The sequence below is a fragment of the Acipenser ruthenus genome, chromosome 17 (assembly GCF_902713425.1).
Source record: "Acipenser ruthenus chromosome 17, fAciRut3.2 maternal haplotype, whole genome shotgun sequence".
Lineage (NCBI taxonomy): Eukaryota > Metazoa > Chordata > Actinopteri > Acipenseriformes > Acipenseridae > Acipenser > Acipenser ruthenus.
The window spans coordinates 11,201,978-11,228,130 of NC_081205.1; the positions used below are offsets into that span (position 1 = coordinate 11,201,978).

Here is a 26,153-nt window from a genome sequence, read left to right on the forward strand (position 1 = left end):
TTTAAATTACTCAAGCTCCTAACAGATGTGTGTATTTGATGCATTGATGGTTTTGTAAATATATGTGCTAATGTATTGATGATTTTGTTTTTTTAAAGGGCAGGACGATACCAATACTGTAGCTATGGGTAACGAACGTGGTTGAAATGTACCATTTCACGTAAATAAAAAGAGCTACTTATTGAAGCATTGTCAAATAGTACCGTGGTTGTTTATTTTTTTGTTACATCTTCAATTTGGGTATTTTGCAAGCATTATTTTTAGTCAGTGGCAGGTTGATGTAATGTATAATTGTGTAATCATTTAGTAAATTATGTGTATACAATTATTAAAATATACAGAAATGCCCATCCTTATTTTGTACACTTTCAGAAAATGTCGCTCAAAGACTGCTTCCCCCCTGGATTGGTTCACTAACTCTAGACGAGATTAACCGTTGTCACTGTCCTATTGCCCTACAGGAGTTTTTTTTTCTCAAAATAATGAGTAATAGTAAAATTACTTGTTTATTACTTGTACTCAGACAAAAAAAAAAAACACCACAATGTTCATACTCATTACGGATACTCGTTTGTGCTCATACTCGGGCACAACCCTAGACAGGATGACCCCTCTATACATACATATAGCTTAAGAAAACTATTTTTAAACTCTCTTGGAGAAATGAAGTTCAGAAAAGTAAAAAATACAATAAAAGTCAAATGGAAACATAAAACTGCTTCTGTAAAGTGGCTGTTGATGTGGAATGTACCTTGATCCCACGGAGCGATGCGAAGGACTCCTGTCCAGGCCGCAGAGCGATCACGTCCCCCTCCACCAGCAGGCTCACAGGCATGTTGACGAGCTGCCCGTCTCTGTAGACCCAGTGCAGGGACCAGGACGGGGCTGAGGGCATGTACAGGTCTGGGAACAGAGAGGGAGCCCACTTCACTGTGTCTGCATTGGACAGCGTGTCTGAAAATCAAACACACAGTCAGGATAGCGGTCTCACAGCTCCAGGCAAGATAAACTTAAACAGCTGAAATAAAATAAAATAAATATTGTTATAAAATGGCAAAAATGGAGGGAGAAATCTCATTGGCTAACAAGTGTTCCAACCTGTGCAGATATGTCACCCTAGCAACGCAGTTTGGAACTTTCAGAAATCACTGCCTGATTCACTGGACAAGCAATTCACTTTGAGAGGAGGGGGGTAGGCTTGGGGTGCCATTTTATAAATGCAACAACACACTCCAGGGCATTCAAATACGATCCAACATCCACAGGCATGGGCTGTTTAACAGCAATTGGCTTCTCCTTGTGATTGGGATTGTAGAGGTTTATGGGATTGCAGAGGTGTATGGGAAAGGTGTATGGGATTGTAGAGGTGTATGGGAGAGGTGTATGGGGTTGTAGAGGTGTATGGGATTGTAGAGGTGTATGGGAGAGGTGTATGGGATTGTAGAGGTGTATGGGGTTGTAGAGGTGTATGGGATTGTAGAGGTGTATGGGAGAGGTGTATGGGATTGTAGAGGTGTATGGGAGAGGTGTATGGGAGAGGTGTATGGGATTGGAGAGGTGTATGGGGTTGTAGAGGTTTATGGGATTGTAGAGGTGTATTGGATAGGTGGATTGTAGAGGTGTATGGGAGAGGAGCATGGGATTGTAGAGGTGTATGGGAGAGGTGTATGGGATTGGAGAGGTGTATGGGGTTGTAGAGGTGTATGGGATGGTAGAGGTGTATGGGATGGTAGAGGTGTATGGGATGGTAGAGGTGTATGGGATGGTAGAGGTGTATGGGAGAGGTGTATGGGGTTGTAGAGGTGTATGGGATTGTAGAGGTGTATGAGAGAGGTGTATGGGACTGTAGAGGTGTATGGGAGAGGTGTATGGGGTAGTAGAGGTGTATGGGGTTGTAGAGGTGTATGAGAGAGGTGTATGGGACTGTAGAGGTGTATGGGAGAGGTGTATGGGGTAGTAGAGGTGTATGGGATTGGAGAGGTGTATGGGGTTGTAGAGGTGTATGGGGTTGTAGAGGTGTATGGGGTTGTAGAGGTGTATGGGAGAGGTGTATGGGGTAGTAGAGGTGTATGGGACTGTAGTGTATGGGAAGCTACCGGGGAAGTAAACCAGGAGGTCTGCTTACTGTTCAACTTGTCGATAATCGCCTGCAGCCGGCGGACAACCTCGCTGTTCTTCAGCCTCTCTTGCCGTCCAATTAGAAAGAGGTTTAGGAGGAGCAGCAGGAACAGGGCCCCCGCATTCACAATCTCGATCCCCTGGCTTCAGGAAACAGCACAAACAGAGTCTCTTCATTTTTCACACCAGCAAAGAACCAAAAACTCTGGCTGCCTTCCATGTGATCGGATTCCAGCTAACTGCTTGAGGAATTGATTCCCTAATCCTCTATATACAGTACTGTGCAAAAGTTTTAGGCAGGTGTGAAAAAATGCTATAAAGTAAGAATGCTTTCAAAAATAGACATGTTAATAGATTATATTTATCAATTAACTAAATGCAAAGTGAGTGAACTGAAGAAAAATCTAAATCAAATCCATATTTGGTGTAACCACCCTTTGCCTTCAAAACAGCATCAATTCTTCTAGGTACACTTGCACAAAGTCAGGGATTTTGTAGGCATATAGTCAGGTGTATGATTAAACAATTATACCAAACAGGTGCTAATGATCATCAATTCAATATGTAGGTTGAAACACAATCATTAACTGAAACAGAAACAGCTGTGTAGGAGGAATAAAACTGGGTGAGGAACAGCCAAACTCAGCTAACAAGGTGAGGTTGCTGAAGACAGTTTATTGTCAAAAGTCATACACCATGGCAAGACTGAGCACAGAAACTTACTTCCCTTCGCAATCGGAAGATGTCCAGCAGTGCCATCAGCTCAGAATTGGCAGAAAACAGTGGGACCCTGGTACACCCATCTACTGTCCGGAGAAGTCTGGTCAGAAGTGGCCTTCATGGAAGACTTGCGGCCAAAAAGCCATACCTCCGACGTGGAAACAAGGCCAAGCGACTCAACTATGCACGAAAACACAGGAACTGGGGTGCAGAAAAATGGCAGCAGGTGCTCTGGACTGATGCGTCAAAATCTGAAATATTTGGCTGTAGCAGAAGGCAGTTTGTTCGCCGAAGGGCTGGAGAGCGGTACACGAATGAGTGTCTGCAGGCAACAGTGAAGCATGGTGGAGGTTCCTTGCAAGTTTGGGGCTGCATTTCTGCAAATGGAGTTGGGGATTTGGTCAGAATTAATGGTCTCCTCAATGCTGAGAAGTACAGGCAGATACTTATCCATCATGCAATACCATCAGGAAGGCATCTGATTGGCCCCAAATTTATTCTGCAGCATGACAACGAACCCAAACATACAGCGAAAGTCATTAAGGACTATCTTCAGCGTAAAGAAGAACAAGGAGTCCTGGAAGTGATGGTATGGCCCCCACAGAGCACTGATCTCAACATCATCGAGTCTGTCTGGGATTACATGAAGAGAGAGAAGTAACTGAGGCTGCCTAAATCCACAGAAGAACTGTGGTTAGTTCTCCAAGATGTTCAGGCCAACCTACCTGCCGAGTTCCTTCAAAAACTGTGTGCAAGTGTACCTAGAAGAATTGATGCTGTTTTTAAGGCAAAGGGTGGTCACACCAAATATTGATTTGATGTAGATTTTTCTCTGTTCACTCACTTTGAATTTTGTTAATTGATAAATATAAACTATTAACATGTCTATTTTTGAAAGCATTCTTACTTTACAGCATTTTTTCACACCTGCCTAAAAGTTTTGCACAGTACTGTATATCCTGAATGTAAACCAGTTTCAATGCTAGAATAGGGTTGGGTTTAATTAAATTCAAGTGCATAGATGCAGAAGCATTTCTCCCAGCCAGATTGAGTTTGTCACGTAAACTTTTGTTTTCTGATTCAAAACAATCAGTTACAAATCAGTTATGATACACTGAATTAAAACACAGTAACTGAGAACACAAAGGGAATACATCTCAGATGAATTGTTAGGGAGAGGACTAGAGTTAACTGTCCAGCAAACACTACTTTTTAGAATATTGGTGATGGAATTGATAATGAACTCAAGAAGACTGAGTTTCACTATTAACACAGCTACTGCATTAGCTCCCCCTGGTGGCGAGGCCCTCACCTTCCCTGCGGCTGACTTCCATAGCAACAGAGCAGTGCAATGACTGCCAGCAGTGTCAGGGCTGCCCCGGGCCAATGGAAGCTGGAGTAGCGGTTGTCCTGGTGAAGAAAAGTCCATCCCCACAACCTCTGCAATAGAACACGCACAGAAGATTACTACCGTTCAGGACAGGAAGTTTAATTCAAGACAACGTCACAGCATTCCGCTGGAACAAAGATACCACTTCAGTCCTCCAGTGACACAAACAGTATCATTTTTCTTGAAGACATATCTTCATGAAACTCGGGAATGAGTTTGAACTCTGTAAAACGGGATATCGATAAAATGGCCAAGTTATAAAAACGCGTGGGTTACTTTCCGCACTTTTGATTTTAACCCTTTCCTGTCCAAAAATCAAAAAGACGCAAAAAACAGGTCTCTAGTTGTTTTTTCTCCGGAAAAAGCCGAGAAAACCATTCAATGGCCGAGTGAGACCGATAGGAGCCGGGAAAAAAAAAGGGCGTATCTCATGAATACTTATAGACCCGACATCCGCATCCAGCACTCCAAGAACATCACAGACATTTGCATAGCTTTTTTTAGATGTTATAGTAATAAAATAATGACTTGGATCGCATTATTGAGAAGTTTGGTGATAAAACGAGTGATCAGGAGATGATTTATCGGTATGTACTATTATTAAGAGGCATTTGAAAAATATAGCAAACAAGGGGTGGGGTGGGGCTGGAGATGCAGTACTGAGTGTCCTGTTGATATGCAGTGCCTTTTAAACCTGTTTTACTGTTAAAAAAAATACTTATAAACAGCGCGTCTAAAATAAACTGCGCGTGTGAAAATAAATTGGACCTGACGCGCGCTGGATAAATGGACCGCTAAGGGTTAAGTTCCAGTTGGACTGAGTTTCTTTGGCGAGTGAATCAAACTAAACTGCGTAAAGAATGAGGTGTGAGCAGGCTCCAGGCTGTGCCATACCTGCCAGGTGGTTTCTTTCTTGCCCTGCTGCTGGGTCTCCTCCAGCAGGGCTGATAGTTGCTCGCGCAGGGCTCTCAGAGCTTGGCCAGTAGACAGCCCAAGCCTCACTGTAATCTCATCCTGCCAACCACAAACATCAAACATTCAAATATTTACCAGCAACATCGGCTTACATAGTAAAACACATTACAACTCACACTAGGAAATGTATGAATGTAAAATACACATCCCTTTAACATATAATTAACGTAGAAAATATGTGCTTTGCCCCTAGGGTGTGATCGTCATCCCTGCAAAGTCTAGAGTAGTGTTTCTCAACCCTGGTCCTGGGGACCCACTGTGTCTGCTGCTTTCATTCTAACCGAGCTCTCCATTACTTAACTATACCCTTAATTGAACTGGTAATTTGCTTAATTAGACCTTTTTAATTGTTTTCAGCTCTTAACAGTTGCATACTTCAAGTTAGCTGTAACATTTTATAAGTAACTTGAAATCTGCAACTGTTAGAGCTGAATTTTAAGCATTGTAAATGTTATCTGTCTACCTAATGTTAAGAATGCCTATAATTTTGTCTCTGTCCGGTATATCTATATAGGCAATTTCTCTTAGAATTACTGTTCATTTCATTAGTTACTGCACGATGCACATCACAAACAAAAACATACAAAACATTTAAAAACAAAGCATTAATACTGTACTATACCATATACACACTCACTGCATAATACTACAAAGCAAAATAGTTGGACTGCTGGCCACTAATATTGAGCTATGAGTGTTTTTAGTTTTTTTTACAGACCGCAGCTGTGTTGTTTCATTTTCACTTTTGTCTTTTCTTTTGCCAACAACAAACATATCCATGTTCAGGGCACCGGTGACTTGCTGATTGCTGAAGCAGGTTTTATTTGAACTGACGAGATGTTCAGCTGTAGCAGACAGCAGTGTAGCAAAAGGCACAGGGCAGTGACGTCACTCCTCAGCAACAAGCCTCTATACTGGGAATGGGTCCTTTCAATGCAGTGGGATTTGAGAAAGGAGTGGAAATGTGTTGAAGATTTACAGGGTAGGCTGATGAGAAGCAATTCCTCTCCTTTGTTTAATATATAGTGATATTATGGGGTATCAAGCTTTTTCTAAATAAAGAAAGAATATACAGTACTGTGCAAAAGTTTTGTGTGAAAAAATACTGTAAAGTAAGAATGCTTTCAAAAATAGACATGTTAATAGATTATATTTATCAATTAACTAAATGCAAAGTGAGTGAACAGAAGAAAAAATTAAATCAAATCCATATTTGGTGTAACCACGCTAATGATCATCAATTCAATATGTAGGTTGAAACACAATCATTAACTGAAACAGAAACAGCTGTGTAGGAGGAATAAAACTGGGTGAGGAACAGCCAAACTCAGCTAACAAGGTGATATTGCTGAAGACAGTTTACTGTCAAAAGTCATACACCATGGCAAGACTGAACACAGCAACAACACACAAGGTAGTTATACTGCATCAGCAAGGTCTCTCCCAGGCAGAAATTTCAAGGCAGACAGGGGTTTCCAGATGTGCTGTCCAAGCTCTTTTGAAGAAGCACAAAGAAACGGGCAACGTTGAGGACCGTAGACGCAGTGGTCGGCCAAGGAAACTTACTGCAGCAGATGAAAGACACATCATGCTTACTTCCCTTCGCAATCGGAAGATGTCCAGCAGTGCCATCAGCTCAGAATTGGCAGAAAACAGTGGGACCCTCTACTGTCCAGAGAAGTCTGGTCAGAAGTGGCCTTCATGAAAGACTTGCGGCCAAAAAGCCATACCTCCGACGTGGAAACAAGGCCAAGCGACTCAACTATGTACGAAAACACAGGAACTGGGGTGCAGAAAAATGGCAGCAGGTGCTCTGGACTGATGAGTCAAAATTTGAAATATCTGGCTGTAGCAGAAGGCAGTTTGTTCGCCGAAGGGTTGGAGAGCGGTACACAAATGACTGTCTGCAGGCAACAGTGAAGCATGGTGGAGGTTCCTTGCAAGTTTGGGGCTGCATTTCTGCAAATGGAGTTGGGGATTTGGTCAGAATTAATGGTCTCCTCAATGCTGAGAAGTACAGGCAGATACTTATCCATCATGCAATACCATCAGGGAGGCATCTGATTGGCCCCAAATTTATTCTGCAGCATGACAACAACCCCAAACATACAGCGAAAGTTATTAAGAACTATCTTCAGCGTAAAGAAGAACAAGGAGTCCTGGAAGTGATGGTATGGCCCCCACAGAGCCCTGATCTCAACATCATCGAGTCTGTCTGGGATTACATGAAGAGAGAGAAGCAACTGAGGCTGCCTAAATCCACAGAAGAACTGTGGTTAGTTCTTCAAGATGTCTGGGCCAACCTACGTGCCGAGTTCCTTCAAAAACTGTGTGCAAGTGCACCTAGAAGAATTGATGCTGTTTTGAAGGCAAAGGGTGGTCACACCAAATATTGATTTGATGTAGATTTTTCTTCTGTTCACTCACTTTGCATTTTGTTAATTGATAAATATAAACTATTAACATGTCTATTTTTGAAAGCATTCTTACTTTACAGCATTTTTTCACACCTGCCTAAAACTTTTGCACAGTACTGTACATCACTCCTCTTTAAGACACTATAGTAGGGTGTCGAAGCGTGCTAACGGTGCTCCGCATTATAACAAGAATGAAGGCTGTAATATAGCATTAGGAGTTATGTATTATTCAGGCCCACATTTCAATGTGTTGACTTAATGTTACTGTTTTAAGGGTCCTAATTTAAAAAAAAAAAACAGGAACCCTTGTGCGCAGCATAACCTGGTACCCTACAACACGTAAAACTATGTCTCCTCCTGCGGGTTAGCTAGACACAATCAACAGGAACGGTTTCCCCTCATCTTGCTAGAGCAAACCCTTCTGGCCAGGCACCCAGAGATCTCAAACCAAACACCTGCAGGGTTGGCCTTGGTCATCCAGTGGCCACCAGGTAGCTCTCCGATATCCGCTCTCAAGCTCCTGGCTGTAGAGGTAATTGGCATGGTCAGGGGATCGGAAGATGGCCACTGATGTTTCAAAGTACTTAGAAGATTCCAGCATGAGAATATTTCTCATGCTGGAATTAATCAATGCTCAGATTTAACGGCATGCTGGCATTTTGCTGTATAATCCTCCCAATATCTAAAGTACTGGTTTTGTTTGTAGTGTAAATGCTCATATTTCAGCCGCATTATGATCTGTGGAGAAATCTCTAAATGTGAAAAAGGATGGGAACCACTGTGATGGAAAGACAAGTTAGACCAAAAAAAGGAAAGAAAAATAGCTCAGGATCAGGACCGGCATGTCAGATATTACTGGGAACTCCCTGTTTCCCACAGCCGCTGGTTCCTTTTCCTGTAACCAGCTCTGACCGCTACGGCATTCACAGCACCAGCTAAAAATAGCCCCTACCCACTGGGGAGATCTCCAAACAAGCCTGAAACTGGGTTATGGAGGCAAAAGCAAACAAATACAAATCAGTAACAGAGACTTTTACAGTGGCTACTTCAAATACCCTAATCCTGATTAACCCGGCATGTCAGATATTACTGGGAACTCCCTGTTTCCCACAGCCGCTGGTTCCTTTTCCTGTAACCAGCTCTGACCGCTACGGCATTCACAGCACCAGCTAAAAATAGCCCCTACCCACTGGGGAGATCTCCAAACAAGCCTGAAACTGGGTTATGGAGGCAAAAGCAAACAAATACAAATCAGTAACAGAGACTTTTACAGTGGCTACTTCAAATACCCTAATCCTGATTAACCCACTCACCACAAAGCAAGCCGACTCTCCTGCTGTCCTTGCAAAAAGACAACCCATTAATGCACTGATGAAAAAGAAAACATAGCCCACTTACTTTTTTGTGCCTGAACGTTTGCCACGCTTCTGCATTTTTGAAGATCATTTTTAGAAAATGAATGAATCCCTTGGAGTCTACCAGCAGGGCTGTAGTTATGCCAGGCGTATCGACAAAAGCATAGAGATTTGGACGCTGACAAACTATCGGATAATGCCAGAAGTTTGCTGCCGCCCAAAGAAAGTCCTTTAGAAACAGAACCCAGGAGACCTCAAGCTCAGATTGATTTCCTGCCTCAAAATTAAAATCGCAGGCTGCAGGATTGTCAGGTCTTGCAGGGAGGGTGCTGCTGCTAGTAACTCAATGCAGCACACAAACTCTCTTTGAAGCAAAGTTACTGCAAACAAAGGGTCGCAAACAAGACGGTGCAGAGTCCCCACCACAACATTTCCTTATCTCGTACGTCACAGCCGTTTGCTACTTCCACAGCAGATAACAGGATTTAAAAGACAGGACCTGGCATGCTGCTGCCGCTGCTGCTGCAAGATGTAAGCAAGCAGGGTTCCTGATCAGCCTAGCCCTTGCCTCTAGTCACGCACTGTAAGAGACTGGGGGAGAGGGGGAGGCGGCTGCTACCGATTCTCTGGGATGGCTGTCCTTCAACATGAGCCATTAATCACTTCCAGCCAGCACAGCAGTTTGCCTTCCGGAGAGGAGTTCTGAGTCCTGCAAGCTAAAATAGGCTGGAAAGGATCAATGCTGCATCTAAATTTCTAAAGAGGATGTGCATCAGGGTGCCAAAATGACTTGGATGAACAATGAGCTGCTTTTAGCTGCAGTTGGTGGAAAGGTCTCAGGAACAGCAGATTGATGAATCAGAGCGCAGCCGCGGAATATCTGCAGTGTTCTCTCATAGTTCTGCTTGGATTGGCCCACAGCCCGAAACAATGAAGGGATTCAAGTGCATCTGGAGTACTGCAAAATGGGTTGGTTTTTACCAATAAGGAAACTGGAACAGTTACACAGTAAAAGGCTCTGGAATCACCACTCCAGATGACAATGACAAATTTGAAATTGTTATCCTCAGGTCTTTGGGGATTTTCTGCATCAAAAGATTCTAATGTAGGTTTTTATTTGCTTCTTGCACTGAAACCTTGAAACCTAAAATCTAAAATGACATCATACTAGCCCGGCACTCAATCCTGGGTTTCACAAATACTCTCATTTAATGTTTAAACTACCAGGTGTAATAAATCAGATCTTGGTTAAATCAGTCCACAACTTCTTTTATAAACCGCCCCTCAAACTCTATAGCTGCCAGAAAAGTTTCTAACAAGTCACCAGTCAATGACTTACAGACACAATTGAGACTTACGCAATTTAGGCTGGCTGTGTAGTTAAATGTACCGAGCCAAAGGCAAGAGACACTAACATAACACAAGAAAAAGACTTCTCTCAGGAGACAGCCCAGGGTTTTTTAGGCAACACAGCTTGAATTTCAGTGCAGGATTGTGGGAATCGTGCATTTTCCAAGTTGCTCCCGCATATCTTGCAACTTTCAGTATGGGAAAATCCCGCAGAGATATTTTAAGACACCAAGCTACTGTATTTTTCACCCAATTTACAATGCCTGAAACGCTACAACAATCTCTAAGGAAGTGGGTGTCAGTGACGAAAGCACTATGAGCCGCATTCTGCGTAGTTCTGGTTAAAATAAATAAATAAATAAATGAATGAATGAATGAATGAATGAATGAATGAATGAATGAATGAATAAATAAATAAATAAATAAGTAGCACTGGATATTTTAAGTGCTGTGAGACTTTATTCTCTCGTACGTGATTCTCGGCTGCTATCTTTAAGGATTATAGGATCTCAGTACACTGCAGTAAATAAACAGTTTTGAAAAAAATACGGTATTAAGTCTATCTAGGTGTTGTTTTGCAAGCAGTGACTTTCGCTTTAACTCTTAAAACTCAGCCCCATTCATTTTGAGGCGCCAAGGCACCGAAGGTTACGCACATACAAGGGCAGCAGTGTGGAGTAGTGGTTAGGGCTTTGGACTCTTGACCGGAGGGTCGTGGGTTCAATCCCTGGTAGGGGACGCTGCTGCTGTACCCTTGAGCAAGGTACTTTACCTAGATTGCTCCAGTAAAAACCCAACTGTATAAATGGGTAATTGTATGTAAAAAAAATAATGTGATATCTTGTAACAATTGTAAGTCGCTCTGGATAAGGGCGTCTGCTAAGAAATAAATAATAATAATAATATTACTCAGGCATATTATACCTGGTTCACGGCTTGTTTAAAAGTACAGACTCGGGGCTTTCCAAAAACGTATTCAGTGTGTCTAGCCAGAACTACGATCGCCTGAAGTTAAGCCTCTCATCGCGTGACAGAGTTCACAGCTTAGGTTTCGTTTTGAGTCTATTGCTCCGTCATTGTAGCAGCTAGACTGAAAGGAGCGGTATCGTTGGAAAGCTTAGAAGCTCAGCTTCCCCCCCATGTTCATTTCATATTGAGGTTCAATGGTGCAGTGTTTTATTTATTTTTTTAGAGCCATCTACGATTACAATATATATAGCAGTGACCAAACATGATTATTTTGGAAAAATGTTTTTTTTTTTTTTTTACATATATTCTCATCTCTAGCACATATAGTATGCCTTAGATCCTGATGCAGCTTACATAATATGAAAGGACATTCTGTGGCCTTTCATTTGATATGTTACATGCATGCAGTACAAACTATCCAGTAGTTAAACATGCATAAATGAAAACAGTGAAAAACAGGTGGAAATAGGGCTGAGTGTAAAGAGTTAAAAAAAAAAAAAGAAATGGAGCGCTGGTTAAAAAGAAAAGCACCTTTTTCTTCTGCTGCAGCAAAAACTACATGTCAGGCAATGGCAAAAGCAATGGAGAGTGCTCTGTCTCGCAGGGATGAACAGCTGTTAGATCTCCTGAAAGCAGCTTATTTTAAAGAAACACCAGTGTGAATGATGCAGTAAAATATATAGTTTTTTATATTCTGGTGCCTTTTTTGCCACTCCCCCTTTAACATTTTGGAAACCCCCCAGCACATAAAAATGAAATTCAAGCCGTGGGCAATATATATAGATTCTCTTTTACTTGAGAGAACATGAACTTACAGTAACCCTTACAGAAGCCCTGCTCCAAAGAGCCCACACTCTACGTTTTTTTTTTTTTTAGACTCTTAATTGTCTAAAAAATAGCTTTGTCTTAGGTTTTTCAAATGTTAAAACTAAAACCACATTTTTTTTTTTTTTTTTTAATTCTGTATTGGATTATTGTTAATTTAATTATTCATGTATGTATTTATTTGTGTGTGTGTGAAGAGCTTTAGGATCCTAGTGATGAAAGGCACTATAGAAAGGTGAATGGTTGTTGTTGTTGTTGTTGAAGTGAAGTAAACACAGCTCTTGTATTCAGTACTCATTCCTCTCTTATGGGGCTCCTTTTTATTCTGAATGCCCGGGTGAGTTATTTTTAAACAAGCCTTGAGGTTCCCAGCCTGAGCAAGTCCATAACGCTTGACCTGCTGTGTAAGGACTGGTCATCTGTAATATACAGCTGTGGCCAAAACTTTTGCATCACCCTACAGAATGAACTAATTTTGCTTCATAAAGTCGAATGAAACCTGCTGAATAATGTTATGTTAACATATTCAATTACATACCACTTTGTAGTTTCCATACTTGTAGTTTCCAACAGAAAACTGGCAAAAATTGAAAAATGTGACGTTTCAAAATCTAACATGAAATACTGTACTACTATTATGACTTCCGGTAATCTTTTGCCTTATCATTTTGTAGGTTCTTTATTTACATGATGTTAAATAAAAGTTATAAATTATGATCATATATATATATATATATATATATATATATATATATATATATATATATATATATAGTAGCAGGGTGATTGCCCTGCAGGTGTGTTAATTAGTGTTGATATAATTTGTATGGGGAAATGGGTTTATTGTGTGTCGTTTTGGAGTTGATTTGTTTAATTACATTATTGTTTACAGACGGGCGCTCGATTGAGACTTGCTGCCTGCTAGGCTTGGTTGAGGGGAAGGGCAGCAAGTGATTGGCTGTGCTGGACCTCAATGAGCAGGTGGGCAGGTCTTGACCGAGTGTCCGTCAGTTCGAATGTATCCGCGGGAGAAGATTCGGGGCAACTGCAACGCCATGCCAGAGGGGAGCGGCGTATACTCGGGAGGAGAGGGTCCGCTCTGCAGGAACGACAGCTACACAACCCTGAAACTGCAAGCGGTGTTTGTGAAGGCAATGCCCAGCCAAGGTCGTATGAAGCAGCAGGAGTCGTTGAATGAATACCGGCTCATGAGTAGGTTAGTTAGGGGATTATGATCCCATGTGATGTATAGCGAGGGTTACGTAGTGTAGCCGGTTCCTGGAGCGGGACGCCCGGTTTATAAGGCTAGCGCTCGCCTTCTGGGGCACCTTTATTTGTAGTTTTTGTACTGTGTTTTATTTTGCCTTTTGTACAGCTTGCTGTATGTGTCCTCTGTGCGTTACCATGGCTGGTAACGTCACATGACCACCTTTACTTTCTTTTCTGTTTGTATTAATAAATCCTGCGCGCCTGTGCCGGAGTTTCAACTCCACCCCAATGTCTCTCTTTACTTTGTAAACAGCGGCTATCCACGCACGTGACGTAAGACCCTGTCACACACACACACACACACATATATATATATATACACACACATACATCAAATCAATATTTGGTGTGACCACCCTTTCCCTTCAAAACAGCATCAATTCTTCTAGGTACACTTGCACAAAGTCAGGGATTTTGTAGGCATATAGTCAGGTGTATGATTAAACAATTACACCAAACAGGTGCTAATGATCATCAATTCAATATGTAGGTTGAAACACAATCATTAACTGAAACAGAAACAGCTGTGTAGGAGGAATAAAACTGGGTGAGGAACAGCCAAACTCAGCTAACAAGGTGAGGTTGCTGAAGACAGTTTACTGTCAAAAGTCATACACCATGGCAAGACTGAACACAGCAACAAGACACAAGGTAGTTATACTGCATCAGCAAGGTCTCTCCCAGGCAGAAATTTCAAGGCAGACAGGGGTTTCCAGATGTGCTGTCCAAGCTCTTTTGAAGAAGCACAAAGAAACGGGCAACGTTGAGGACCGTAGACGCAGTGGTCGGCCAAGGAAACTTACTGCAGCAGATGAAAGACACATCATGCTTACTTCCCTTCGCAATCGGAAGATGTCCAGCAGTGCCATCAGCTCAGAATTGGCAGAAAACAGTGGGACCCTGGTACACCCATCTACTGTCCAGAGAAGTCTGGTCAGAAGTGGCCTTCATGGAAGACTTGCGGACAAAAAGCCATACCTCTGACGTGGAAACAAGGCCAAGCGACTCAACTATGCACGAAAACACAGGAACTGGGGTGCAGAAAAATGGCAGCAGGTGCTCTGGACTGATGAGTCAAAATTTCAAATATTTGGCTGTAGCAGAAGGCAGTTTGTTCGCCGAAGGGCTGGAGAGCGGTACACGAATGAGTGTCTGCAGGCAACAGTGAAGCATGGTGGAGCTTCCTTGCAAGTTTGGGGCTGCATTTCTGCAAATGGAGTTGGGGATTTGGTCAGAATTAATGGTCTCCTCAATGCTGAGAAGTACAGGCAGATACTTATCCATCATGCAATACCATCAGGGAGGCATCTGATTGGTCCCAAATTTATTCTGCAGCATGACAACGACCCCAAACATACAGCGAAAGTCATTAAGAACTATCTTCAGCATAAAGAAGAACAAGGAGTCCTGGAAGTGATGGTATGGCCCCCACAGAGCACTGATCTCACTGTCTGGGATTACATGAAGATAGAGAAGCAACTGAGTCTGCCTAAATCCACAGAAGAACTGTGGTTAGTTCTCCAAGATGTTCGGGCCAACCTACCTGCCGAGTTCCTTCAAAAACTGTGTGCAAGTGTACCTAGAAGAATTGATGCTGTTTTGAAGGCAAAGAGTGGTCACACCAAATATTGATTTGATGTAGATTTTTCTTCTGTTCACTCACTTTGCATTTTGTTAATTGATAAATATAAACTATTAACATGTCTATTTTTGAAAGCATTCTTACTTTACAGCATTTTTTCACACCTGCCTAAAACTTTTGCACAGTACTGTGTATATATATATATATATACACACATACATTATATATATATATATATATATATATATACACACACACATACATATACATACATACACACACATACACACATATATATATATATATATATATATATATATACACACACACATACATATACATACATACACACACATACACACATATATATATATATATATATATATATATATATATATATATATATATATTTTTATTATGTCCAAATCCTAAAATTCTAGGTTTTGCAAAACTTTAGCCATAGCTATAGACAACAACCCCACATTATCCAAGGTGTATGAAATAATTCTGGGACTTTATTTAAACTACTTTTATGACCTGTCTGCACTGCCTGTTTCATGTTAAAAGGAGAGATAACCAAGTCTTCAAAATCCATGCTCTTATTAACTTTCTTAACATTTGTTACTGGTCTCCCTCATTCCATGCACTTAAGCCTGGGTTATTTCACTTGAACAAAGAGGAAAATATCCTGTAACATGTACCCCAATATATATTCTGCAATATATAAAATTGGCTTGCCAGTATCAGTGGCAGAGGAGGAATCTCCCTATGGGTGATGAAAAAGTCCAGACCTTTCTCTAAACTGTTTGCTTCTGTTTCTTATTTGTTCATCTTAGTTCAAATGATAAAACTGTACTGGTGTGTTTAAACAGAATGGGAATTCCCTACAGTATGTTGCAGAATAGGAAATATGCTAAACCTCTCTCTGGGATGCCCAGAAGCAGCATTCCTAAAGTGAGCATGCAGACCAGTGCTAATTGGTGCTTGATGCTTCAGTGCAAAATCACAAAAGAAGATGAATCAGCACACTTCTGTAAAGTTCAAATGAATTAAACAAATATAGAGTAACCATCGAGAATAAAGTGGATAAGCATTAAAAAAACCATTACAGTCGTTGAATAGCCAGATCCAATTATAGCCCTATAATCCCTTTTTGAAAGGAACTTATTTTATATATGAAACTCATAATATTGTCAGGCAGCATCTTTATTGGAAATGCAATACAGACAGATAGGAGTGCTGCTGCTTTTATTTTTTTATGCATTTATAGATTTTTCAGACTGAATGGGATCACAGGGCTGTACAAAGAATAGTGACACTTGGTGCTTCCCTTACAGAGCTAGGCAGAGCCTTATAACTGAATGTGTTTTTTTTTCTTTAATTTGTGGGACAGTTGGCAATCTGGCATTCTGTGATCTGAGTAAGTATCTAGGAATATATGGTACAGTAGTCCATCACATATCCGACTGCGGTGGGACCAGATAAGGGCGGATAAGTAAAAAGTCGGATAAATGAATCCTGTTTTAAATATCATTTTACACAGCTGTAGCAATTACTATATTCACACAATTATTGAGATTCAGCTTTTATTAGGGAGCTCCCCTAGATCCCTTAACCCTTTGCGGTCCATTGTCGGACTGGGTCCGACATTGCAATTATTCCTCACAGGTCCTTTGTCGGACTGGGTCCGACATCATTATAGCAACGCAATAAACGGGTGTCTAGTCGTTTTTTCTCCGGAAAAAGCTGAGAAAACCATTCTATTGCCGAGTGGGAGCGACAGGAGCCGAGACAAGTCGGGGGAAAAAAAAAAAAAAGGCGTATCTCATGAATAGTCATACATGGTATCAGGTATCAGATAACGGGGGCGGACGTAAGTAAACAAGTTGGCTGACTGAATCATCGCACAGAAAACACTGACATTTGCAGAGCTTTTTTGAGATGTTATAGTAATAAAATAATGACTTGGATCGCATTATTGAGGAGTTTGGTGATAAAACGAGTGATCCGAAGATGATCGATCGGTATGTACAACTATTATTATTATTATTATTATTATTTATTTCTTACATAGGTGAACGCTATAGCAAACAAAAGGGTGGGGCGGGGCTGGAGATGCCTAGTGAGTGCTTTGTTGATATGCAGGGCCATTTAAACTCGTTTGACTGTGAAAAAAAAATACTTTTAAACAGCGCGTCTAAAATTAACTGTGCGTGTGAAAATTAATTAGACCTGGCGTGCCTGACGCGCGATTAATAAATGGACCGCAAAGGGTTAAAATACACAATGCTTGTGTCAGAGTAGCCGTCTGCCATGTGGGTGCGTGCATTCGCTGCTGAGTGACAGGCAGGAGATAGAGACGGAGGTTGAAGTTGATACGCCCCACAGGCGAACAGGATTTATTTACATGTCAAGGCAATACACTGAACAGCTCACGTGACACTACTAGCGCACGGAGCACATACAACACAGTGTACGAAAATGTTGGTAGGATCTACAATCTCTGAACTAATCTTCTCTGTTCAATAAGAAAATGAACGTTGCTGAAGAGTTTGATCATGGCAGATAAATGGATAGGGCAGATGTGTGACGGGCAGATACTTGACGGATTACATATAAAAAGAATTTAAATGCAAGGCCAAACAATGCCTTATAAGTTAAAAGCAACCTATCCTGAAATCGGACTGGAAGCCAGTGCAGAGATGCTAGCACAGCAGTAATGTGATCCCGTCTCTGAGTCCCGGTTAAAATCCTAGCTACAGCATTTTGTATAAGTTGCAGTCGAGATATAACATGGCTAGGAGTACCAGAGAATAGGACATTACAATAATCAATTCTAGAAGATACAAAAGCATGCATCAATCTCTCAGTATCTGAGTGGGAAAAAAAGCTTCTCAATTTGGCAATATTTCTTAAGATGATAAAAAAGACATTTTTGAAATATTCCTGTGTGTCTCAAAAAGATTTGGGTCAAAAGACCACACCTGCATTTCTCATTTTGTCTAAGTTCATAAGAGAAAGCCACCAGGGAGTAAATCACACATATTTGTTGCTTCAGAGATCCCAGAATCATCACTTCTGTTTTATCTGAGTTTAGCATTAAAAAGTTTTCAAACATCCATTTTTTAATGTTAGCAAGGCAGGTACTCGATATTTACGCCGAGGTGTCACCCTGTTTCAGAGATAAATATAGCTGTGTGTCATCAGTGTAACAAGAAAAATGAACCCCATAGCTGCGAATAATATTGCCCAGAGGCAGCATATACAAAGAAAACAGTTGGACCAAGAACTAAGCCCTGTGGGACACCGCATGTAACCTCCGGCAAAAAATAGGTCTCTTCCTCTAGTTTAACAAATTGCGACCAGTTCGAGAGATAGGATTGAAACCAAGACAGAACACAACCTGACAATCCTACCAGATTTGCAAGGCAATCAATTAAAACAGAACGATCAGTAGTGTCAAAACTCATCACTTAAATGTATGAGATACTGAGAGTATAAGAACCAAAGGTGTGCCTGTGTCAGAGGATAGCACATCATTAACCACTCTAATACGTGCCATGGTAAGGACAAAACCCAGACTGAAATTTCTCATGTATGTTATGAACTGTAAGAGATTATTAAACTTTAGACAAAAATGGAAGATTTGAAATAGGCCTGTAGTTATTAACAACATCGTGATTTAAGGTGGATTTCTGAGTAGTGGTTTTATTATTGCAGTCTTGAAAGAGTTATGAACAATACCTGATAAAAGGGAGCTATTAACAATATTTAATTTTATTTTATTTTGGAGAATACTTTAAAAACTGGAGTAGGGATGGGATCAAACGCATATGTAGTGGATTTCATCTTAACTAGATTAGCCAGATCCATTTGACTAATTAAAAAAATGCTCAAAAAATTGATGTACTCTTGATACACTGAGCTCTCCTCACTCACTCCACATGCACTGAGCTCTCCTCACTCACTCCACGTGCACTGAGCACTCCTCACTCACTCCACGTGCACTGAGCACTCCTCACTCACTCCACACGCACTGAGCACTCCTCACTCACTCCACACGCACTGAGCACTCCTCACTCACTCACTCCATGTGCACTGAGCACTCCTCACTCACGCCACGCGCACTGAACACTCCTCACTCACTCACTCCACGCACACTGAGCACTCCTCACTCACTCCACGTGCACTGAGCACTCCTCACTCACTCCACGTGCACTGAGCACTCCTCACTCACTCACTCCACGTGCACTGAGCACTCCTCACTCACTCCACGCGCACTGAACACTCCTCACTCACTCCACGCGCACTGAGCACTCCTCACATCCCCCTTACCTGGTTCTTATCCTGCAGCTCCATGGCAGCAGTGCGTTGTGAGCATGCTCAGTAGGATGCTGTAATCCCAGAGGGAAGCAACAGTCTCCGACATGCACAATTCCCAATTCTCTCAGACTCCTAGACTGGCAGGGTAGAGGCCTAGTTCAGCACCGATTACATGCCAGGTATGCAGATCTCAGTGGCAGTCAGACCGACACAATGTGCAGGGAAGCTGTCCAGAAGTCGTGGGAATATTTATAGTGCCGTTTACCTGTTACAGTGCACAGATAATATTGTTCTCAGACCCCTGGAGTGGTTACACATCTGTCTGGAATGAAAAGAAAAACTGTTGAAGATGATTAGAACAAGAGAGTTTATCTATTCAAATTATCTAAACCGTGGCTGAAATAAGTACAGTACGGTCAGGGTTTAGGTCGTTAAGAAGGAACCTCGCTTGGGTCTTACATTTTTCTACAGAGACACTGTTTTCAGAGCCTCAGCACACAACGATCTACCCTATTTTATATAATTAGTGGCAGCATTTACAAACATACAAACCTTTGTATATGTATTATTTATTTTATTTTTTTTAAACTTGAAAATAAGAAATGTATATTGTACAGTATAACTTTCCAATTCAAGCGATACACATACATTGGGCTAGATTCTCAAAGCTTTTACCTGCACACAAATACAATAATGTTACCTCATTTATCTTTTTAGCTTTGTTAACACTACTTCAGGTCTGTCTTGTATTGTGTTGTGAATCACATTGCAATTTAGATTGTTAACCCAACTAATACAGATCGAAATGGTATAAAATATCCTAAACTGTATTTTTAAAGGCTTTTGGAGACAAAGCAACAATTTGAATAAATTAGGGGAGAAAAAAACAAGCCAAATGTACAGGCAGCACCCACAAAACAAATGAGTAACCTCTAGGAACAAATAATAGCAGCTACCAGCTCAATCCTGCTTACACTGCTCTCCTGTGCTTCTCCAAGGTTAGTGGGAGCAGTGTTGAAATAGGCTACGCGTGGAACAGCATAGCTTGTGTGTTGTGACATTTTAGTTATAGTATGGAAAACGAAACACGATACTGTGAGATTTCTATAGTACAGAACAGATCTGCATGGTTCTTTTCTCTCTAGTAATACAACCATCCAGATTTAAAGGGACCAACATCTACTGAAGATTGTTGTGAGAAACAGATTGTTGACTTACATTTACTTTTTATTACTTTATATTTCAATTCTCTAATTTTGTAGATCTGATGGGTTTTTAAAAGATTGTTGCGTAATGCGTAGTTCCCTGTGAAAACTCCAATTTCTGAAAGAACAGTGTAAATTTATATATTTTATATCACTTACAAATAAATACAGTACACACTACCTGTTACACTGCATTTAGGAACCTGGCAGTCGGTTTAGTTTGCTTCCGGTAAACGACTGAACACACTGTATAGAGCTATATGATTTCTTTAAAACGTCTTCAACGAAAAAGACACCAGCTACATCAAAGATCAGAAATATTTCTCTAAAGATCACTCTGTCCATTACAAGAGGACATTTTGTTTGATAATTCACTGATGGTGAAAACAGAATGTTAAAATGGTGGGCATAAAAAATGAAAAATTCTACAATTTAGCATTTACTGTTTTTCAGATGAGCATTTAAATATTTAGGAACATTTGTGTATAATAACTCTTGAGAAAATGATCCATTTTGAATGTGACAGTGCTATTTTTTTCTGCTTTAATATATGTTTCATTGGAGAAGTTTCCACGTGTGGTTATTTACATGTGAAGTGGCGATGCGTGTGCACATTTGGGAGAACAACTCGAGAGGATCAGGTTTGTGGCCAGAAACTGCAGCTGTTACATAGGGCCATTTTTCATTTGGCTCAAGCACAATGTCTCAAGTAACATTAGAACACACATGAAAACTCCCCATTGCAAAACATCTTGAAATACCTATTTTTTTACCATGAAAACAATACAGCCCTATTTAGAATCCCCCACTTCACATTCTTCCATCTATGTGGATAACTGTCATTAAACTTGGTATTATTGGAACATTAATTACCATAAGCTATTGAGAAGATCAGATTCTGGGGATATGGGGGTGGGGGTCTGTGTTTGTACATCTGTCCATCAGCAGGTCACACTTACATTATGGAGAATCACTTATGAAATCGTGATTACACATTTCATGGCTCAGTTGTATTCTATACTATTCTGTGCATACTGCTGATATATGGCATGGTCATCCCCATTTTCATCATGCTGACAGCTTTCATTTTGAATTCACAGTCGTGGCAGGGAGGCACGCTACTGCCAGAGGCATGTTACTTGCAGGGAGGCATGTTACTTGCAGGGAAGCATGTTACTGAGGCACATTACTGCCAAGGAGACATGTTACTGAGGCACGTTACTGCCAGGGAGGCACGCTACTGCCAGGGAGGCACGCTACTGCCAGGGAGGCACGCTACTGCCAGGGAGGCACGCTACTGCCAGGCTGGTCTTTCTCTATGGGCTCACGACTGCAGCCACCTCCCAGGAATGCGTTCCACTTGATCATGATTATATGATATTGAAGCTTTCAAAAACATTCCCTTACCTCTCATACACACACATTCTCTTGGTGGTCTTTTTGTTTCTAGACTTAATATTTACTTTGACTCGGTGAAGCCATGCAAGTATAAACTTTTTTTTTAACCTGTACAGGGCTCTACAGCCTTGTATTAAAACTGCAACATACTTGATCAGTTCATTTCACTAATGCAGAGTGCTTTCTATTATACATTACTCTGCCCCTTAGTAACTACACCTGGTTAGATATGGACTTCAACCTCCACAGTATCACAGCACGGAGGAATCACAGCATGCATGTATTGTTAACATTGGATTTCAGCTTGAAGGGTTAACAATTGTTTCAATCAAGAAATAAGCAAGAACATTTTTCTTTTTTTTTTTTTTTTTTTTTTAAAAGCATCCAGCATCTACACTGTACAAGCACTGCGGTAGTTAAATGGAAGACTGAATATTTGAAGCAGATTGTAAAAATGTATGGAAGATAAAAACCATTATCATTAGGCCAAATTAAAAAAAAAAATGTGTGGTTCCGGTTACCCGACCCAAAATATTTTTAGATATATATCTATCTATATATCTATCGAGAGAGAGAGAGAGAGAGAGAGAGAGAGAGAAGCTTCAGTGAGTTACATGAAAATAATTTCATCTAGGGTTTCTGTGATGTCATAAATTACGAGACCGAAGGTCAAGTAATTTATTAACTGTGGAATTGTTTTCCTGTAACTCACTGAAGAGGCCCATCTATTATTTTTCATAAAAGATGGACACCCTTATGATGCTAATATTAAAGACGACGAGGTTCAACAGTACAGGTCGTTTTTTGGTTTTTTTTCTTTTTTTTTTTTAACGTAGTGTCTTGAGGAGTCGAATGGGTCAAAGTTCAAGTATATTTTCTTCTAGAGGAATTATCACTTTTTGACGTCACTGCTGTGGTATTAGTGGTATTATGCCTTTTTTTTTAGAATGGCTCAGGATGCAAATATAGCCTTCATCCATGTATTTATATATATATATATATATATATATATATATATAACATGGGGTGAGAATTAGCCTGTAACACCAGCACTGCTGCTGACGGTGTCGAGCCACTGAATACCCAGTGCCAAGAGGCTTATGCAAGTGTGTGCTGGCAATGTGATTTAAATACATCATATACAAATACATAAAATGTGGTTATGTGGATATGCTACTTAATCGTAATTAAACCTGATGCATATGTACGCGTGTGTTAATATCCTACAGCATAAAACAAGGCAGTCAGAAAGTTTATTAATGAAGATGCACCCTCAAAATGAGACTCAGCCAGCTGTGAGGTGGAGAAAGGGAGGTGGGAGAATGAAGCAAGACGACAGTGTAAACTAAACTATCACTTGCCACTTTTACCAGCTCACACTGCTTATTTGGCAAATAAAATAAAAAGTTTTATCTACCTACCCTATTTTTTTTTTCCATCGTAACCAGAACAGTACATATTTTTTTATTTGGCCTTATACAAAAGCACACAGCATACACAATGTGGTTTTCATGCATCAGTGTCAGTACACAAAGGATCACACTTTCAAAGTGTGCAGTATCAGAGTGGTTAGTATGATGCCCAGCATAAGACAAGTGTAAAACATGGCCCCCAAAACAGAACTCCCTACATAAATACAGGTAGGCTGGGATAACCCTTATGTTAGCCGACTTGTGTATATACAAGCAGTTTTGGGTACTGAATGTCTCTGTGAGGTATGCATTTGTACAGCCGATACCTTGTTGGGCCACTCTCCAGCTCCTGGCTGGATCTGGTATAGGAATGCAATGATTACGGTGCTTATGCTTATTAAATGCACAGATTTGTGTTTTGTATACTTGTATCACAATTGCACAAGCCATCACAATCTGGCAAACCCTGATTTTCTTGCTGCAACTGCAGATCAACAGCTGCTGTCTTTTAGCAACAACATCTACAGCATAACTCTGAGGGCAAACTGGGGTTGGGCCAGGTTACTTTACAAAGCAATGCAGATTTATTGAACATTGCAGTGTAGTGCAGTTTTATCTGTGCAAAAATGTGAAGTTATATTGCAGGCAAGCTCAAACCAGGTTAGATTTGCAAAACAAATGATGACTCAGAATGATAAACATCACTCAGCACTATAAGGGAAATGCATAATAAAGGTCAAACAAACCTTGAATGTGTAACATATAACCTCCTACTGCTGCAAGTACACCAAGCATGCACATTTCATTCACAGGGTGAGCTGAAACAAAGTACACTGGCTAACAGGTGGCACTCAGTGGTAGATCTAAACGGAAGACATTTTTTAAACCTTCGGTATGTTTTTGTTTACCGAACCTGTTTATTATTCACCATGCCATCCTGTGTTAAAACAGTCTGGCGTAAAATATAATGTCTTCACATATTTCAGTAGAGCAGCGTCTCGCGTTGTATTAACCTATGTATTGATTTGATTGTATCCGAGTTTAAGTTTAAACTCACACAACGAACCCAGATGTTATCCTAGTATTAAACATGTGCAAAGAGAACGCATCTTAAAAGCACAACAACAATACCTAAACCCTAACAAAACATAGACTACAACCATACGTCCTGTCTAAGTATGTAGGTATTAAAATGAAACTGCCATACAACCAGCTGAGCTATGTAGCGATCGGAACTGTCAGTGTATACAGTACTATGCTTTAAACTGTATTAACAGTAAAATAAACATTAAAAAACGTAACATATACGTTTTATTAACTCACCAAAAAACGCTACTGCCGTCCCTTTGACATTTAAAGTTTTAATGGTTCATGCACATTCCTCTTAATCCATTTCATGACAGTTTGTGCCCGCCATCTTGGGTTATGGCAATCACCAAGGGATAAGGATAGCAAACGCCCAAACAACGTGGCTCGTTATTGGCTGAGCGCTGTCAGCTAGTCAGTGTTCTCGGTGTCGATTTGATGCGGAGGGATGCCTTCAGCGGTTATCGCTCAGGCAGTTGTGGGGCTGATCTAGCTTTTTGCGGTTGTGCGTCGTTAGTTTTACTGGGTCTCTGGAGCAAAAGCTGTTGACAATAATAAAATACACCTTTATAGCAGGGCGTAATTTAGCGTCTCAGAGTTAGAAATGCAAATTCAAGTGCGTCTGGATTAATAAGAGAAGTAGGTCGTATATTTGACAGCATTAGAGGAATACATTTAGTTAAGAAGGTAAATGGGATGATGTTGAATTTGTACTGTACCATCGGATTAGGTGTATTACTGTATACCAATCCATATGGCTGGTTTCACAGACCCAGATTAGCGCTATTTTAGACTACCCGATGTTAAGTATTTCAAGACTAGTGGTGTACTGTGAGCATAACAACTTCATAGTGTGTATTGCTTTTTGTATTTTACACCTGTACATCTGTAGATCTTGCCTCCACCAGAATGCTGAAGATAGCTGCTTGTTTGCTAATTCAATAATGATAAGATTGTCAATGTTGTGGGTCCCGTAGACATGGCGTTACAGGCTGCCTACTCCGGAGTGGCGTAGGTATTTAGGGCTAAATAAACACGAGATGTGGGTGTTTCAATGTTGGAGTAACCTTAATTTAGGACTCACAGCTTTGTTGCTGGTTGAATGATTAAATGACAGGTTGTAGATAGCGGGACTCTTTATAACGCTCTTGTGGCTACGTTTCCATGAGTTATTTTTATGTTATCTCATGAAAAGTTATTGGTCGGATCTTTTTTCATTGTGACACACTGCTCTGTAAATACATTTTACTGCTAAGCATACTGTGTATCGTTTAAAACCAACACTGTGTACAAAGCGCTGATATTCACAAAATGTAAACCATTTCATGGTGGATGTAAACGTTGATCTCATGTTTTTACTTACATGAGGATGTTTTAATAGAGGAATTTCATAAAGACTTGACAAAACAGCGGGTCAAGGGCTCGTTTGCAATGACAGAAATAATGTATGTTATGGGTTTTTTTTTATGACATATTCTCTATAAATCAAAATTCTCTTTTCCTAAAAATTCAATCAGCAACAAAGCTGTGTACCCCAATTTATACGTTACCCAGCTATAGAAAACACATGAACCTGCATTAAATATATGAGACAAAACCAAGGTCCTATTGTAAGTGTCTGCAGCAGTTGCTGATGCATAGTTCAACCAATCAATCAATCAATCAATATTTATTTTATATAGCGCCTTTCATAGTGGAGCACCATCACAAAGCTGTTTACAAGATAGTGAGGAACAATGCATAATACATTACATACAGG

General features: G+C 40.6%; 1 protein-coding gene across 6 annotated transcripts in view; it reads right to left on the reverse strand.

Moving 5' to 3' along the window:
- tmem94 (transmembrane protein 94) overlaps positions 1-24,850 on the reverse strand; it is a 76,289-nt gene extending 51,439 nt beyond the window's left edge. The window contains exons 1-6 of one of the 6 annotated variants that reach the window (XM_058989972.1): positions 24,632-24,850; positions 19,306-19,611; positions 5,123-5,242; positions 4,151-4,278; positions 2,126-2,262; positions 752-954 (exon numbers count right to left, since the gene is read on the reverse strand). In XM_058989972.1, the coding sequence (XP_058845955.1) occupies positions 752-954; positions 2,126-2,262; positions 4,151-4,278; positions 5,123-5,242; positions 19,306-19,329 (612 nt within the window). In that variant the 5' untranslated portion in view covers positions 19,330-19,611; positions 24,632-24,850. Of the gene's footprint in view, positions 1-751; positions 955-2,125; positions 2,263-4,150; positions 4,279-5,122; positions 5,243-9,018; positions 9,536-19,305; positions 19,634-24,631 lie in introns of those variants that run through there. The other 5 variants (XM_058989970.1, XM_058989971.1, XM_058989973.1 and 2 more) reach the window with 5 other exon arrangements.
- Positions 24,851-26,153: the final 1,303 nt, after the last annotated feature.